The sequence below is a fragment of the Carassius carassius genome, chromosome 9 (assembly GCF_963082965.1).
Source record: "Carassius carassius chromosome 9, fCarCar2.1, whole genome shotgun sequence".
Lineage (NCBI taxonomy): Eukaryota > Metazoa > Chordata > Actinopteri > Cypriniformes > Cyprinidae > Carassius > Carassius carassius.
In genome coordinates this window covers 29605157-29622802 of record NC_081763.1, presented here as the reverse complement: position 1 = coordinate 29622802, position 17646 = coordinate 29605157, and the positions used below count along the sequence as shown (strand labels likewise).

Genomic DNA, 17646 nt, shown 5'->3' with positions numbered 1-17646 from the left:
GTTTTAAAACTTACATGGTTTAAATCAAGGCAATCTATTTACTCAAACGGTTTGAGTAAAGTTTACTTATCGGGTTTTACAGTGGTTTCTTTTGTCTGTTTTTTTAATTGCAGAATATTTATCACGTGAATCCAGTCCTTCGTGCTGTCTTTGCTGTAAACTGGTTTAAAGGGACAGAAGTGAGAGACTTATTTACCCTCATTTGATAAAACTGTTTTGAAAAAAATAATTTTACATTTAGAAATTTCTAGAATCTTGGGGGTTTTTTTAGTGTAAAAACTTTTCCAAATTCCCTTTTCCAAAATAAAACAGTAAGTAAGTGAAATTTTCACTTATTTTTCATAAAATCTTGGAGTGTTCCTGTAGCTCAGTGGTAGAACATTGCATTAGCAAGCACAAGGTTGGGGGTTTGATTCCCTGGGAACACACGATAGGTGAAAATTGTTACCCTGAATGCACTGTAAGTTGCTTTGGATAAAAGTGTCTGCTAAATGCTTTAATTTAAATTTACTCAATAAAATTTAACAGGTCAAGTTACATGTACTTATTAGTTTTTTTATTTATTTTTTTTATTTTTATTTTTACTTAACTTAGTTAAGTAGATTCTTAATTTCCAAATGTGTTAAATTTACTTGAAAAATGATTGTGCAAAAACTTGCCAAATAAAAATTAAGTAAATTTACTTATTTTTTTCAGTGATTTGTTGAGATAACTTAAATATCTAAACTTAATTAAACTTATAAGGTCAAACACTTTCTCAAGCTGAAAGAAGAATGCATTATTACTTATTCTAATGTTGACTTTTAAGTTGTGATCACTTTGTGATTTATAAACAATATGCACAGCTTAGTGATGTCATCTGCACTTTATTATCTTTTTCTTTCTTTATCAAGCAATCAGATATTTTCTTCACATATAAATATCATTCAAAACATCACAAGCGTGTCTTTATGAGTAACGTCCACTAATCACTTCTCAGAGGGGCTGACAGGAACAAGTCCGATTCATATTTCACCCCACAATCAAAAGAAAGGAATAAGAAAACACATTTTGCCAAACCATTGGTCTAGCTGTGTGTAAAGCTTAAGCACGCGCAGCCGCATTGTGATATCACCGGGTAGCGCGCGCGAATCCACGCGCAGTTCTTGAGCGCGCGCGAGCCCTGCTGGCAGTGCCACCGGAGGAGCGTGACGCTCACGGACTGCACCGGTTTACAAAACATCCCCTCCGGTAAAGAGCACGAGCGATCGGTCAAGCACTGTCCTTCTTTGACGTATCGCGGCCAGAATCGCGCACCCAGATCTTTCCACACCGACAGCACCGGGCACCGGGTGTACGACCACAACCACCGGCGCACCCTACGCTCCGTTCTCGCCGCCGCTTTGAGACCAGTGAAATCCAGCTGCTGGAACTCCAGAGGAATCGCTCCGGCGAGACAGGTCCCGTCCTCTAGCGTGATGTCGGTCCCGTTACCTGGAGTCGGTGAACCGATCGACGAGAAGACGGGGTCAAAACTGCTGCCTAGTTTCCGGCGCAGTAGTCGAGGAGCTAAATCCCTCTCTCCCGGTTCCAGCGCCGGGTCAGGGTCCTCATGCAGGTCCGGTACCGGCAGGTGATCGCTAGGCGACGGGCGCACGCGCAGCTGAATCTGAGCGAGTGCGAGCTGAACAGAGACGGACGCGCAGAGCACGAACGCAGGAGACACCTTCATTTCCACTCAAGCCAAGAAAAGTTCATTAAACGTCTGATTTAAGTTTATAGGTGAGGTTTATGAAACAAAGCGTGTGTCTTCTCTTTGGTGACTGAAGTCGGTCTCCTGATGAATGGAGCTTTTTCTTTGGAGGCGCCAAACGCGTCATGAGTTGCGCCGCTCGCCCTCGGGGTCCAGCTCACTGTGTCACCAGTGTAACAACTACAACAATCTCCCACAGGTGAGCTAAGACCCATGAACAACTATAACACCCTCCCACAGGTGAGCTGAGACCCGTGGACACCAGAATTAACTGAACTTAAACTGCATAACATTGTCTTTTTGGTATTATTTATATACTCTCTCACTTTCTCTCTCTCTCTCTCTCTATCTCTGATAATATTTAATGATTTAATAGATACATTAGTTGAATGTTTAATTCATTGATAGTATTGGTTAATGTTTTGTAGTATCTTTTCTATTATTCACTATTATATATTCCAGTATTTTATATATTTTTGGTTTTTATTTTAATTTTTATTTAATTTATAGTATTTTGTTACTGTATGTGCATTAGTCATTATTAATATTTTGTTATATTACTATTCCGGTTTATTTTTTATTTCAGTTTTGGTTTTAATTTAATGTTTGTTTGTTTTTTTTGTTTTTTTCAGTTAGTAAGTTTATTGCTTCTACTTAAAGGGACAAATAACCCAAAAATAAAAATGACCCCATGATTTACTCGCCCTCAAGCCATCCTAGGTGTATATCAATCAGAGTTACATTCAAAAATGTCCTGGCTCATCCAATTTTTTATAATGGGGGTGAATGGGTGTTGAGATTTTGAAGTCCTATAAAGTGCATCCATCCATAATAAAAAGTATTCCACATGCCTCCGGGGGTTAATAAGTGAAGCGATGCATTTGTGTAAGAAAAATATCAATATTTGCAACTATATAAACTGTAATATCTGTTCTGGTTCTTCTGAACCAGCTAATCAAGGTCTTTCTTTATTAATGACTTTTAATAAAATACACTTTTTATGATTGATGAACTCACTTTATTTTGTTTTAAAATCTCAACCACCATTCACTGCCATTATTACATCTACATTTAGATTATGCTTTTATGTAAAGCAACTTACAGTGCATTCAGGATACACATTTTATTTTTTTCAGTATGTCTGTTCCCTTGGAATTGAACCCAAAACCTTTTGCACTGCTAACACAATGCTCTACCACTGAGCCACAGGAACAGTGTATTCTGAGTCCATGTACAGTGGAAAAGTAATAGATCTAATGGGACGTTATATGTTATTTGACAGTAACATACTATTAAATGTACAGTCGTGGCAAAAAGTTTTGAGAATTACATAAATATTAGTTTTCAAAAAGTTTGCTGCTAAACTGCTTTTAGATCTTTGTTTCAGTTATTTCTGTGATGTACTGAAATATAATTACAAGCACTTCATACGTTTCAAAGGTTTTTATCGACAATGACATGACATTTATGCAAAGCGTCAGTATTTGCAGTGTTGGCGCTTCTTTTTCAGGACCTCTGCAATTCGACTGGGCATGCTCTCAATCAACTTCTGGGCCAAATCCTGACTGATAGCAACCCGTTCTTTCATAATCACTTCTTGGAGTTTGTCCGAATTAGTGGGTTTTAGTTTGTCCACCCGCCTCTTGAGGATTGACCACAAGTTCTCAATGGGATTAAGATCTGGGGAGTTTCCAGGCCATGGACCCAAAATTTCAACATTCTGGTCCCCGAGCCACTTAGTTATCACTTTTGCCTTATGGCACGGTGCTCCATCGTGCTGGAAAATGCATTGTTCTTCACCAAACTGTTGTTGGATTGTTGGAAGAAGTTGCTGTTGGAGGGTGTTTTGGTACCATTCTTTATTCATGGCTGTGTTTTTGGGCAGAATTGTGAGTGAGCCCACTGCCTTGGATGAGAAGCAACCCCACACATGAATGGTGTCAGGATGCTTTACTGTTGGCATGACACAGGACTGATGGTAGCGCTCACCTTTTCTTCTCCGGACAAGCCTTTTTCCAGATGCCCCAAACAATCAGAAAGGAGCTTCATCTGAGAATATGACTTTGCCCCAGTCCTCAGCAGTCCATTCACTATACTTTCTGCAGAAGATCAATCTGTCCCTGATGTTTTTTTTTGGAGAGAAGTGGCTTCTTTGCTGCCCTTCTTGACACCAGGCCATCTTCCAAAAGTCTTGGCCTCACTGTGTGTGCAGATGCGTTCACACCTGCCTGCTGCCATTCCTGAGCAAGCTCTGCACTGGTGGCACTCCGATCCCGCAGCTGAATCCTCTTTAGGAGACGATCCTGGCGCTTGCTGGACTTTCTTGGACGCCCTGAAGCCTTCTTTACAAGAATTGAACCTCTTTCCTTGAAGTTCTTGATGATCCTATAAATTGTTGATTTAGGTGCAATCTTAGTAGCCACAATATCCTTGCCTGTGAAGCCATTTTTATGCAACGCAATGATGGCTGCACGCGTTTCTTTGCAGGTCACCATGGTTAACAATGGAAGAACAATGATTTCAAGCATCACCCTCCTTTTAACATGTCAAGTCTGCCATTCTAACCCAATCAGCCTGACATAATGATCTCCAGCCTTGTGCTCGTCAACATTCTCACCTGAGTTAACAAGACGATTACTGAAATGATCTCAGCAGGTCCTTTAATGACAGCAATGAAATGCAGTGGAAAGGTTTTTTTGGGATTAAGTTAATTTTCATGGCAAAGAAGGACTATGCAATTCATCTGATCACTCTTCATAACATTCTGGAGTATATGCAAATTGCTATTATAAAAACTTAAGCAGCAACTTTTCCAATTTCCAATATTTATGTAATTCTCAAAACTTTTGGCCATGGCTGTACAGTTTTGGGGAGTCTAAAAGAAAATGTATAATTTACAGTGAAAAACTGTAAATTGACCAGAATGTTTTTTTTTTCTTTCATTTAAATAAATTAAAGTCATGTACATTATTAGTTTATTTTACACCTTATGTTGTTAAATAAATGTTTATTGCATTATTTTAGTGTGATGTGTGTTATGAAACTTGGATGTGGGATTCTAGGCCTACTATATTCACACAGAATATCCTTACAAGATGTAAATTCTTACTGAGATTTTTTACACCGATTTCCAGTCATTTATAGTCTGCTGTCGATGTTAAACAAGCCTGGCCTAACAATACTCTAGATTCACTATAGAATCTGGACCACGAGACACTATAAAAGGTTTGGACGTAGACCGTCTACGTGACAGAGTACAAATACATGGCCTTCAAGTTGACACTTCATCACACATTGAATGAATGACGCATTTTATCACTTTAAATTAATCAGTTAGCTCACTTCTCAACCTCTGGCCTATAACGAGCACTGAGTTTATGCCTTAAGGATTTACGTCAGTGACACCCCCTTAAAACATCCGCTTACACACACAGTAAACACATGCACAAACACACCCCTCACCCACGCGCTTTAATACATCTAATCATCAGGTCAAGCATGCCGGGGCAGCCTTCAGTGAGGTGATGCTTGAGCTCCTAGACAGACCAAACAACACACCCATGCAGAAACATATAGCTACACAAATACATGCATAAACAATAGAGAGGTCATATTAGCATTTTAAAGATTGTAACATATCATGTTCATTTACTCATGCTAAAAATACCTACATTTGGTCTTAGAACTAATATTGATTTGGGATATTATTTGAAATGCCTTACATTCTTTAAAAATATATATTTATTTGTTTGTTTTTATTATTATGATTACAATTTTTATATTTTTATTTTTATTTTTTGCAGTGATGTCATAGATTTTTTTTCAGTGAACTGTTCTTGAAATAACCATTTTATAGTGTGAAGAATATTTTAAAAAAATCTAAAGAACATTTTCCCACTCTTCATAACATTTTCTGCAATTAAAAGATTTTATGGATGTTAAAGATTCTTCATGGGCCATCAATGCAAATAAAGGAAATTGTGATACATTTATGAATAAAACAATTCCTAAACCGATGGTTGATTAAAATGCTCATGACATGACATGTTTATGTTGTTTTTAATATGTTCTATAAAGAATTGTCTTATAATTGTATATCTTCTAGTTGTCATTAATATCTCTGTATTTTCCTGTTTATTTATTTTATTTAGCTCTGAAAGATTTGGTTTTAACCGAATGGTTTCAAAATAAATTGAAAAATGTAAATTAATTGAATCATTAGTCAATAATTTCATCACTAACCAATAGCTAATAACATTTATTAGAATAGTAACAATATTTAATGTTAAGAGCTGACACTTCTGTAGTACATTTCGTTAATTGTTACAGTATTGTTACATATTATATATGTATATGATAATTTTTACATTATCATATTTTTGTTCTCTGTTTTTTCGTTTTAGTTAACCCTCGGTTTAACCCGCCCTCCTCCTCTTTTTTACTTTTAATTTTAACCCTTGGATAATTTAAACCCTTTGGTAAGTGATATTCACAAATAATGCTTACAAATGTTGCGTTCACCAATAATGCCCATTAATGTGCTTGTGTCCCTTTTTCAAGCATCTCTGTAGGACACATTAATTATATCAAATAGAAATGAATTTCATCTAATCTTACTGTCTGTTTTAACCATAGACTGTATACAAACATGGACGTAGTGTCCATGACGTCACCCGTAGACTCCTGAAGTGTGGTTTCTGAAGCCTTTACTGTCTATGAAAGTGTGCAGAGCGGGCAGTCGCCATCTTGGCAGCGCGTCACCGCGCGACTCTCCCGGACAATCAAAAATGGACAAAAAGGCGGAAGCTGACTCCCTTTTGCAGCCAGCCTCAAGCGGGCAGTCGATGAATTGGGGCCAGGCGGGAAGGAAGTCGACCGGAAGTTGAAGTCGGCCGCGTGCCGCCATCTTGTAGCAGAACTTCACTTGCGTTAGCATTCCATTGACTCCCATTCATTTTGGCGTCACTTTGACAGCGAATAACTTTACATCTGAGGCATTTAAAGACTCCATTTGTCCATTATTTATTTCTAAAGATACACGACAATGTATAAAGGGCTCCATTACCTTCTATGTTACATTATGGCCCCATAGAAACAGTTTTTGTAAAAATAGGCTAACGATTGCGTCATAACCACTCTGTCGTACAGTAGAGAAAATACCGTACAGACGTACAGGAGGAGAAGCTCGCAGGCAATCGGGGAGACATCAAGAGAGAAGCCCATAGATACAAGCCCTGGCGTTACATTTTAAAATACTATACAAAATAATTAATCAGAATACTTACTCCTGCTCACTCACGCCAAAGAACTCCTCGCTCAAGCTCGCCGTCTCTGCAAGATTAACGATGGCAGTTTGCCACACAGCTACTAGAAGATTTACAAATGTCAGACAGGTTGCTGACGTCATCAAGCTTAGTTTGAGTCTGCGCGTCAGAAACGGAAGTGCTAAAAATCGCAAAACTAAGACATATTCTTATGAAAACTTGTCTCAAATGAGTTCCAATGGGGTCGCTGTGTCCATTTCTTTTACTGTCCATGGTTGGGGCTCGGTTTTATCAAACAAACTTCAACAACATAACAGCAGTGTCAGCATAACCTCAAATACTCTGATGTGGTGTTTCAGTAATGAAGAGAGTTTGTTTGCTCAATTTTTCTTAATGTGTGATGTTGTGAATGTGAGAGGCCAGCTGTCTGACACAGGTTAGAGATTGGCGGGAAATGAAGGCATGTGTTTGGCCCTGCAGGGCTGTTCCCAACAGTAATGACGCGGGTGTGAGTGGTTCGTGTCCCACCGTTAAGCCGGCAGCTCACATCTGTCCTTCAATATTAATGTGCACCAAAAACAATGTGTAGCCTCTCTCCAAAAAAAGTGGTTGAAATAAAGTAACCTGTGCTTGACATTATTGCTGTCAGTGGCTTACAAATGGAAGTGAATGGAAGGCACTCTGTTATCATGTGTTCTTACTACATTTGCCTTTTATTTTACTGGCTTTGATTTTGTGTGTTTTCTTAAGTACTTTCGCATGATCCGAGAGGTCAAGGTCACAATAACACAATGTTTCTTTTTCTGATGGGTTTGTTCAAATTAGTGTATTGACAAATCCTATACAGAAAAGTTACAAAATATTTGTTGGACACAAAATCTATTTAGCATTTCCACTTTTATTGTCCATAAAATATAGTTCTGTAAACAGAAACACACACGTGGGGTAAGTTGTCACAAACAGAACCTGCTTTTACCTAAGTAAACATGGCACTTTATACAATGTATGTATGTACAATGTTTGACACCAGGACAAACATCATGTTATTCAGGCATTTTTGGGAAACACAACAAGCTAAATTACAGATCAGCATTTCTATAAAATATGACATATTCTTATGAAAATGTTGCCAAGTTATGACTCCCATTATAACACATCTTTTTCATAATGGTTTGCCCCAAGAGCACATTAACATGCAAATTTAGATGCAATGCATAGATACAATTTATAGAATAGGAAAACTAATTTTATGGACATTTTACACACATTGCATAAAGTAAAATAGTATCAATTCATTCTGTTAGCCTATATCATGATATAACATAGTTCAGAATCAACTTTGTACAAAGTTTGTTTAAAAATAGCCTGAAACCTAATCAGTGAATAAATAAATAAAATATTGTTTTTGCCAATGCATGCCATTAATTTGTTTCTTATGCTAAAATCAATGTAATGACATAAAAATTTATCAAAAAACTTCTGGTTCTCAAGAGGATATTATTATTATTTTGTTGGTTTTTTTATAGAATTGCAGCTGGTGGTAGATTAGGATAAACAAAAACTGTTGTATTACTGTTGTAATAATAATAATCATCATATCAAGGGGAAGTCGTGGCCTAATGGTTAGAGAGTCGGACTCCCAATCGAAAGGTTGTGAGTTTGAGTCCCGGGCCGGCAGGAATTGTGGGTGGGGAGAGTGCATGTACAGTTCTCTCTCCACCTTCAATACCACGACTTAGGTGCCCTTGAGCAAGGCATCGAACCCCCAACTGCTCCCCGGGCGCCGCAGCATAAATGGCTGCCCACTGCTCCGGGTGTATGCTCACAGTGTGTGTGTGTGTTCACTGCTCTGTGTGTGTGTGCATTTCGGATGGGTTAAATGCAGAGCACAAATTCTGAGTATGGGTCACTATACTTGGCTGAATGTCACTTCACTTTATTCTTTATTATATAGATATAATGATAGAAATAAAGTTGGATAAATAAACATTATAATTGTAACAAATTTTAGCGCTTTCTTATTTTAAAAAAAAAGGTTTTAAGATATTGTTGAACTTGTGTCTTTAAAAATCTATTTTGTATTTATTTATTTTGTATTTTCCCCTTTTGTTTGTATTTATGTTGCGGTTTTAAACACGTGCTTTGGCCACGCCTTCTCATCAGCTGACGGCGCGCGTGACACTGGGCAGTGTACTGACTTCCGAAAAAACACGAATCAGAGTAAAAGTATGTGAATCAACGGTAAGTTTGTTTATTGAAATGCAGCTGATAGTCATATGCGTGTCATGATCCGGTATCTGTAAGGTGAATGAATGAAAAGCTCGATCCGTACTTCCGGTGTGTTTGTTTACCTTCTGCTGCAACATTGTAACAGTGTAAGAGCACCGCTTGTTTTAAAAACGGTGCCATTATGTGCTAAATAATAAGAAATAACTATAATAATAATAATGCAGATGTTGACAGATCAGGATGTCCGTTTACATGGTAAGTTTCTTTACCGGGAAAATTAGTTTGACAGTACAAAGTTAAATGTTATGTGACATTTATGTCACAAAAATAAATAAAACGTTCTCAAAAAGGCAATGTTTGTTAAATCGTTGTATTTAATGGAGGTCAGGTAAGTTTATTTGCATAGCACTTTTAATAATACATATGAAAAGTACATAAAAAGTGCTTATTGATCATATAAGTGCTAAACGATAATCATATAATAGCACCTTCAGAAAGTTTGCACCATACACGTTTATGAAAGTACTTTCTATTTCTCATGTGGTCTGTGTTGGTTTGAGATGACCAATGACTAAATAAAACCAAGATGATTTATTTGAAGACTACATTAATGCATTAAATAATTTAAATTGTCATACGAACGTACATAATAATCTGTGTGTTCAAGATGCCCAGGGAATAAAACAAAACCAAGATAGTCCACTAGAAAGAGCTGATATTTCTGGTTTCTCTTCACAGGGTGTTTTTAAGTGTTAGCGGTGGGATTTCGGGAGAGATGCCGTCCAATAAGAGTGTCTCAGACGCCCCAATCACACAGTTTGTGAACTGTAGGATACTGAAAGACCACAGACTACAATGGTAACATATGATAGCCTACCTCTCATTTATTTACAATTATAATCATATGTTACAATTATATCTTTCTAAGATAAAGGATTTTTTTTTTTTTTTCAGCCAGCACTGATTCTCACGTATCAGAGGCTAACGGGCCTTTACCAAATCAATAACTATTGTGTTAGATTTTGGATATTATAAATGTATTCATTCAATGACTTGGTGTACCTAATATTATTTGTTTGAAAGCTGGTTATAACATTATGATAAATATCTGACCGCAGATGAAATGTAGACTTTTTGCACGTTTATGATTTTGAGGGGAAATCTGTGTGTTTGTAGGGAAGACCTGTGGGTCCGCGAGGGCAAGATTCTGAACCCAGAGAAGCTGTTTTTCGATGAAGAGGGTTATGCCGATCACAAAGTTGACTGCGGGAAAAAAATCATTGCACCTGGATTCATAGATGTACAGATAAATGGTAAACAAGACTCTGAAACCTGCATAAAGTTAATGTGGAAGTACACAGCAAGTTGACATTGTTACCTCCATCAGTTTATGTAAAAGTTGCTGTGTTCTCACTGATATCTTGTAATGCTAAGCTCCTCCCCTATTCACACTCATAGGTGGATATGGCATCGACTTCTCCCAGGCCAGTGGTGACATCAGAAGAGGCGTGGCTCAGGTGGCCAAAAAGATTCTAGAACACGGGGTCACTTCCTTCTGCCCGACCCTGGTCACATCTCCACCGGACATATACCATAAGGTACAATCTATACATCTTCATTAGTCTCTCAGATGCTCAACCGCACACACAAATAAATCTCTGCTGTTTTTCCTTGAGATATCTCTGTATCTTCATATCTTCAAAATGCTGGAACTTTTTTGTGCTCTTATGCTATTCTGTTCACAAAGGATGCATTTATTTGATCAAGAATATAGTAAAAACTGTAATATTATGACAATTTAAAATAATTTTTCTTTTTTAAATATATTTTCAAATGTATTTCTGTGATCAAAGCTGTATTTTCAGCATCATTACTGAAGTCTTCAGTGTCACATGATCCTTCAGAAATGAAATCAGTGTAATATGCTGATTTGCTGCTCAAGGAACATTTCCTTTTATTATCAGCGTTGAAAACAGTTGTGCTGCCTAATATTTTAGCACTAGTAATGCTGCTGTCGTTCTCTCCACAGGTCATTCCTGAGCTCAGAGTTCAGGACGGTGGGCCTGAAGGGGCAGGAGTTTTAGGCAAGATGTGCACACAAAATAAATAGACTTTATTTACTTCATTCAAATTGTGATGTCTGTTGACCTGGATTTTTAAACTAAAACTGAAACAATAAAGAAACATTTTTGTTTCAGGTATTCATCTGGAGGGGCCGTTCATCAGTGAACAGAAGAGAGGCGCTCACCCTCCTAAGTTCCTCCGCACTTTTAAAGCGGGGGGCGTGGCCGACCTGATGGAGACTTATGGGCACCTCGACAATGTCGCCTTGGTGACCCTTGCACCAGAACTAGCCAATAGCGCGGCTGCAATCCGTGAGCTGTCAGGAAGAGGCATAGTGGTGTCACTTGGTGCGTATGTGATTTCTTTCTTTCTTATTATTTCTGATCAATTTCTCAACTGGTTGAACATTTCTCTTTCCAGGTCACTCTATGGCTGATCTCTCTCAGGCTGAAGAGGCTGTGCAGAATGGAGCCATGTGCATAACGCACTTATTTAATGCCATGTTGCCTGTTAGTATCACACACACACACACACACATACGCATACATATTAATGCAATGGCATACATACATGCATGCACATTCAGTAATTAACAGTTATTTGCATTAGATTACATACGGTAAGTCTGTGCACACATATGCATGTTTAGAATAAGACCATATTCTGAGTATGCAATCGCACCATGCAAACATAGATTTTTACCCAAAAAATCTAAATCGTTTTAAAATGTGGAGATGCATACCAACACACCAGGTATTTAACATTTTCTTTTGTTATAGTTTCATCATAGAGACCCGGGCATTGTGGGATTGCTTACAAGTGATCGTATTCCACCAGGTCGGATGGTTTACTACGGTATGATCGCAGACGGGATACACACACACCCTGCAGCACTGCGCATCGCATACAGAGCTCATCCTGCTGGTATTCACACACACAAATCTGTTAACAAAACTGATCGTATAATACATTACAAAACATTTTAATGCATGCATCCCTGTTGAATTCTCTCTGCAATTAATAATTAATTAATTAGTAAGTTAATCCATGTGTAAGTATAGTGTATGTCATGTGTGTGTGTGTGTGTGTGTGTGTGGCAGGGTTGGTGCTGGTCACTGACGCTGTGACAGCGATGGGTCTGCCTCCTGGTCAACACTCACTCGGACAGCAGCAGATTGACATCCAGGGCCTTCATGCTTACGTCGCAGGTCAGCATCATATTCTTCCTGCTCTGTGTGTAGCAAACTAACCCAGATGCATCTTATATTTACTGTAGTAATAAATTGTTTGTATGTCAGTGGAGCAGTGTTAAGTTTAACTTTGCACTTTGAATTTGGGCCAATTTCTCTTTGCCAATTTATTTCTTTATTATTATTATTATTATTATTATTATTTACTTTTAAGATTAGATTATTTAAATTAAATTCAGAAGGTGAAAGGCATTTCCAACCTTGCTTTTACTCAAGATTTGAGTAAAATTCTTTGTAATATTACCTCTGTTGAGAGTTTAGAGTATTTTTTAATAAGGGTATAATTATTTAGCATAACTGTTTTAATATTTTTAATATTATATCATTTAAAATACTGAAAAACAAATAGCACAGGTAAAACATATATGCACAACCTTTTAAAAGTTTTATGTTTTTGAAAGACCTATTGCTCTTATTTATGTGATGATTTTGAGTGTTTTGTTTACATAGATTTGTGGTGCTATTCTAGAGAAATTTCCATTAACAGCATGTTTTATTCATGCATACACAATTTCAGGCACTACAACTCTGAGTGGCAGCATTGCGACCATGGACATGTGTGTGAGACACTTCAGAGAGGTGTCAGGTCAGTGTGTGTCTGATTAAGCTTGCATGTAGGAACTGGTTGCATGTTATTCTATTACAGCACTTTGTGTGTCTATCATAGAGGTTTTATACTGATGTTTGTGTTTGAGCGTGTAGGCTGTACAGTAGAAGCTGCATTAGAAGCTGCATCGCTGCATCCTGCTCAGCTGCTGGGTATCAGTCACAGGAAGGGAACTCTGGAGTTCGGCACTGATGCAGGTATAAATATGTCACTTATTAAAGGAACAATTCACTCAAAAATGACAAGTTACTGAAAATGTACTCACCCTCAAGCCATCCAAGATGTAGATGAGTTTGTTTCTTCATCAGAACAGATTTGGAGAAAGTGAGCACTTGCTCGCCAATGGATCCTCTGCAGTGAATGGGTGCCATCAGAATGAGAGTCCAAACACGCCTTAAAGATGGATTTGATCCTTACAAACCTGCAGCCTTTTGCTTCAAAAGACATTAATTGATGGACTGGAGTGGTGGATTACTTGTGATGTTTTTATCAGCTGTTTGGACTCTCATTCTGATGGCACCCATTCACTGTAGAGTATCCATTGGTGAGCGATACAAAATTTCTCTAAATTCATTCAGATGAAGAAGTTTTTTTGGGTGAATTACTTCTTTAAACTCATACACAATATTCAGAAAAGCTCAAGTGCATTTAATGTGATAATAGCAAATCACAGCATTGCCACTTTTGCTGTGGTTTTCCTGTCATCATATGTGATCCTCTTTGATAGAGAAGCATATACTAGAAAATATGAAGATCTAATTGCACATCTTAGGTGTTATTAAGACATAATTGTATCCACTGGATAGATGACGTGTTCAGAATGAAGTGTTTTTGATATGAAATTCATCGAGTTATGTGTGTTGTTTTGTAGATTTCATTGTGCTTGATGACACACTGACAGTCAGGGAAACCTACATTGCTGGACAGCAGGTCTGGAGGAAGTGACATCATCCAGAGGACTGTCTTCGGCTGGGATCGTTAAGAGTTTTTTGGTTAGAATTTTTTTCTGTTTTCAGACTTGGATCACCAAAAAGACACATCAGTGCAAAAACATACATGTTATTCTGTCTCATTACATTTAATTCTGTTGATTATGACACTCTTTATGCTCATGTACTGTAGCTGAATGCATCTTAGGGAATTCAAAAAAAAAGAGCCAGAAATCATTAAAAAAAAAAAACTTAAGGGTCCAGTATTTTAACCTACATAACCCAGTGCTCCCAATCTGATGTGAAACTGGACAGTTTAACCAACTGATTTCAAGGATGTTTATATTCTGTTCTTTTTATTCGTAGACATTTTTAAGGACACACAGTTTTCAGTATTATATTTTCAGTATACTGATAAAAATGTATTTTTGTGAGTGTGAATGAGGAAGATGCACATGATAGATGCATTAAAGATATCCAGCTTACACCGATTTTCTGTTTAATTCAATGCAACATTAAAACCCAATACAAAGAATTCAAATCTTATGTCTCGACGACACAACTTTATTAAAATAATTACTTAAATCTCACATTGAAAGCATCTTCTATTTAAAAAATGATATAGTTCAAGTTAATGGACTGATGGCTTGACTTCAAACGGAGTCAAACTCCTCTAGGTTGGTCTTCTGAACAACAAATCCTTGATCGGTCCTTCGAATCAAACACACATGGTGTGTGACCACTAGAGCTGGGCAAAGCAATACAATAAATGCAATATACAGAGATATATATATATATATTTTACATCCTGCCCAATGTTGTCCGGTGAAACAATGTTTATATTAAAGGCAATGAAAACCAATATAGTTAAAGTAGGCTGTTATCCATTATTTGCAAAAAATGGACTAAAAACACATTAAATTCTAACATTGTAACAATAGAATCTTAAAACAAAGTTCAATTCACTCAACTTAAAATAAAAGCCAATAAACACAAAAGAACAAATTGATTGCATTTTATATTTAAAAACCCCATTGCTGTGATCTGCGATCATAAAGTACACTTACGTGTAGGTTTAAAATTCTACATTTGACACGACATATTTGCATTTGATGGGGTGAGCCACATTAAACTATACATCTTAACTATATCTTATAGTTAACATTAGTTATTTTAAAGCCTTTAATATAACGTATGTCTCACGTTTAGGACAAATTAGATTATGCACTTTCCCCGGAGCAGCTCTGTGTCCTCTGCTATTATTCGGATGCACTCATACCAAACTACTGTATATCGATAAAAACAGCATTGCCTCATTCCATACCGCTTATACAAACTTGATATACCACCCAGCCCTAGTGTCCACCACATCAGTCTTCACCCCAGGAAAGTTGAAATGAAAACACTGGTGTCCAAATTTAGAGTTGCATGCCACCAACGATCTGGAAAATACAGCACCTGTACAAAAAAACTGGGTTTCATCTCTGGAATACATGATTTTGACTGTACTTCAACCCTTATTTAGTGCCTAGTGATGAAGTGTATAGATGGGTTCAAATTGCGCACTGTTCAAAAAGGAAGACAGGTTTGTTAACCTCACCTCTCCGGGTCGTATGGTGCACTCCAGGGGCCTCTGGTGGAGCTGCAGGTTTGGGTAGGACCGAGAAACCCAGGAGAGAGTGGTGTAGTTGGGATGGAACTCAGGTGCCTCGTCAGGGGGGTAAAGAAACCAACGCTGGAGAACACGAGCACATCAGTATATGGACAGGGAAAATTACATCTGTACTTAAGCTGTAAATAATGCATTTGTCTGAGTTTAGAGGTCCACAGACCTTCCTGCCGTAGATAACTTCAGAGTAGCCGGGACCATGCCAGTGAAACGGGACGCCAGTACCTGGTCCTGCAGGAGAAGGACATTGGGTCTCATTCACTAAGCATGCAAACGCACAAAACCATTTGTATTGATGCACTGGAGTGGTGTGGATTATTGTGATGTTTTTATCAGCTGTTTGGTCTCTCATTCTGACGGCACCCATTCACTGCAGAGGATCCATTGGTGAGCGAGTGATATAATGCTACATTTCTCTAAACTGTTCTCACGAAGATACAAACTCATCTACACCTTAGATAGCCTAAGGATGAGTACATTTTTAGCATATTTTCATTTTTAGGTGAACCTTTAAAGGGTGAAAATGTGTCCAAAAAAAACAATTAGCTGGATCAGAGAATATGTATTTGCACATACCAGCAATCCCAAAGCTATATGCAGGATGCATTAATGGAAGAAAAAAGGGTGGCGCTTTATACTCCTCAAACAGCCAATGCCACTCCGTGAAGTTATTGTCCCCGAAGAAGTACAGCGTATCTGAAATGGACACACATTATGAAATAATCATGTATGCACAGTGGGGAAAGCATGTAGAAAGTGCTGATTTAGTGTGTGTGTGCAGAGGATGAGAGAGAACTGACCACTGCCCAGGATGTCTTCAGGCTGAGGGGTCAACAGGAATTTCACAAACTCTTCAAACCGCACATCCACTATTTAAATATAACAGAGCAATATAAGTCACTTACACTACTGTATGGGCTCAGTATGATTTTATTGGCCATGCACCTGAAAAGAAAATGTAAAAGTGTGTTCATGCGTCTACCTTTCCTGTATGAGTGTGTATTGGCCGTGCTGAGACGGACCGTTTTCTCTGCGTATTCTCTCAACAGATTTGCTTTGGAACACAGGATGCGGAACTTCTGGAACAACCAATCAGAACACAGCACTGTTAGGAACGAATCAATTAGAACTTACAGCAATTATACACCTGATATACAGTTAAACCACAATCTTACTGTGTTATCTGTAAGCCCTCGGAGTATAACTGGTTTTGCATAAGCATACCTGTAAAATAAAATAAAAAAGTATATATATTCAGATTGTAATATTTAAAAAAAAATTTTATTACCATTTAATTTGTTTATTATCGTTTAAGATTTGAATTTGTATAAGAGCTGCTTTCCAGGATAAACTAAATACATAAAACAATTCAATGAAATGCATGTTTTTACGTGACTTAAATGTCTAAACGCTATCAACTCTGAATGTGTGTGTGTTGTTCTTACTCTTCAATAAACTCTGTGTGTGTTATTGAGTTCGCATCTCTGATCTCAATATTGCACTCGCCTTCATCCTCAATTCTGGAATCCAGTCCCCTGAAAAACAAGTACAATTAATCTAACTCACAAAGCTTTTTTAATTTAATTTTATTAGGTGGTCAATTGCATGGAGTCCGCATTTGAGATGGATCACGGTGTCTGTGTTTCGAAACAAAGTGACTGGCTCGGTTTGAGACACCATACGGTATTTCTCTCACCATCCTCCATCATCTCCACCGGGGGCGTCAGTGCAGTGAGGTGAAGCCGGTAACTGCACTAAGAAGAGCAGTAAAAGAGCCCCGACAGCCAGATCCATGTTTCTTTATCACCTGTCCGAAATAACGCACATGACACCACCTGACTGTTCCACCATCGACCGCTTTCAAAGTCCCTCGAGCCTCAGTTCCTGGTTTCAGCAGCGCGT

General features: G+C 37.9%; 3 protein-coding genes across 7 annotated transcripts; 1 reads left to right on the top strand and 2 right to left on the bottom strand.

Moving 5' to 3' along the window:
- Positions 1-860: 860 nt before the first annotated feature.
- Positions 861-1851, bottom strand: nog5 (noggin 5). Its single transcript, XM_059558860.1, has one exon. The coding sequence runs from the start codon at positions 1709-1711 to the stop codon at positions 1067-1069; it is 645 nt and encodes a 214-aa protein (XP_059414843.1). The 5' UTR covers positions 1712-1851; the 3' UTR covers positions 861-1066.
- Positions 1754-17475, top strand: amdhd2 (amidohydrolase domain containing 2). Of its 5 annotated transcripts, XM_059558854.1 has the most exons (13): positions 1754-1931; positions 9964-10083; positions 10402-10538; positions 10684-10823; positions 11255-11309; positions 11424-11636; positions 11710-11798; positions 12069-12213; positions 12390-12497; positions 13057-13125; positions 13242-13343; positions 14018-14138; positions 17338-17475. In XM_059558854.1, the coding sequence occupies exons 1-12, from the start codon at positions 1858-1860 to the stop codon at positions 14089-14091; spliced, it is 1326 nt and encodes a 441-aa protein (XP_059414837.1). In that variant the 5' UTR covers positions 1754-1857; the 3' UTR covers positions 14092-14138; positions 17338-17475. The 5 variants fall into 5 exon arrangements, with proteins under 5 accessions (XP_059414837.1, XP_059414836.1, XP_059414838.1 ...); XM_059558853.1 differs by lacking the exon at positions 17338-17475 and having other exon boundaries at positions 1755-1931; positions 14018-14233; XM_059558855.1 differs by lacking the exons at positions 1754-1931; positions 17338-17475 and adding an exon at positions 9113-9237 and having other exon boundaries at positions 14018-14233.
- jmjd8 (jumonji domain containing 8) lies at positions 14611-17580 on the bottom strand. Its single transcript, XM_059558859.1, has 9 exons — positions 17441-17580; positions 17190-17279; positions 16920-16968; positions 16727-16823; positions 16545-16613; positions 16321-16440; positions 15908-15975; positions 15676-15810; positions 14611-15533 (listed from the first exon to the last, which is right to left on the bottom strand). Exons 1-9 carry the CDS (start codon positions 17536-17538, stop codon positions 15453-15455), a joined length of 807 nt encoding a protein of 268 aa, XP_059414842.1. The 5' UTR covers positions 17539-17580; the 3' UTR covers positions 14611-15452.
- Between the last annotated feature and the right edge of the window lie 66 nt (positions 17581-17646).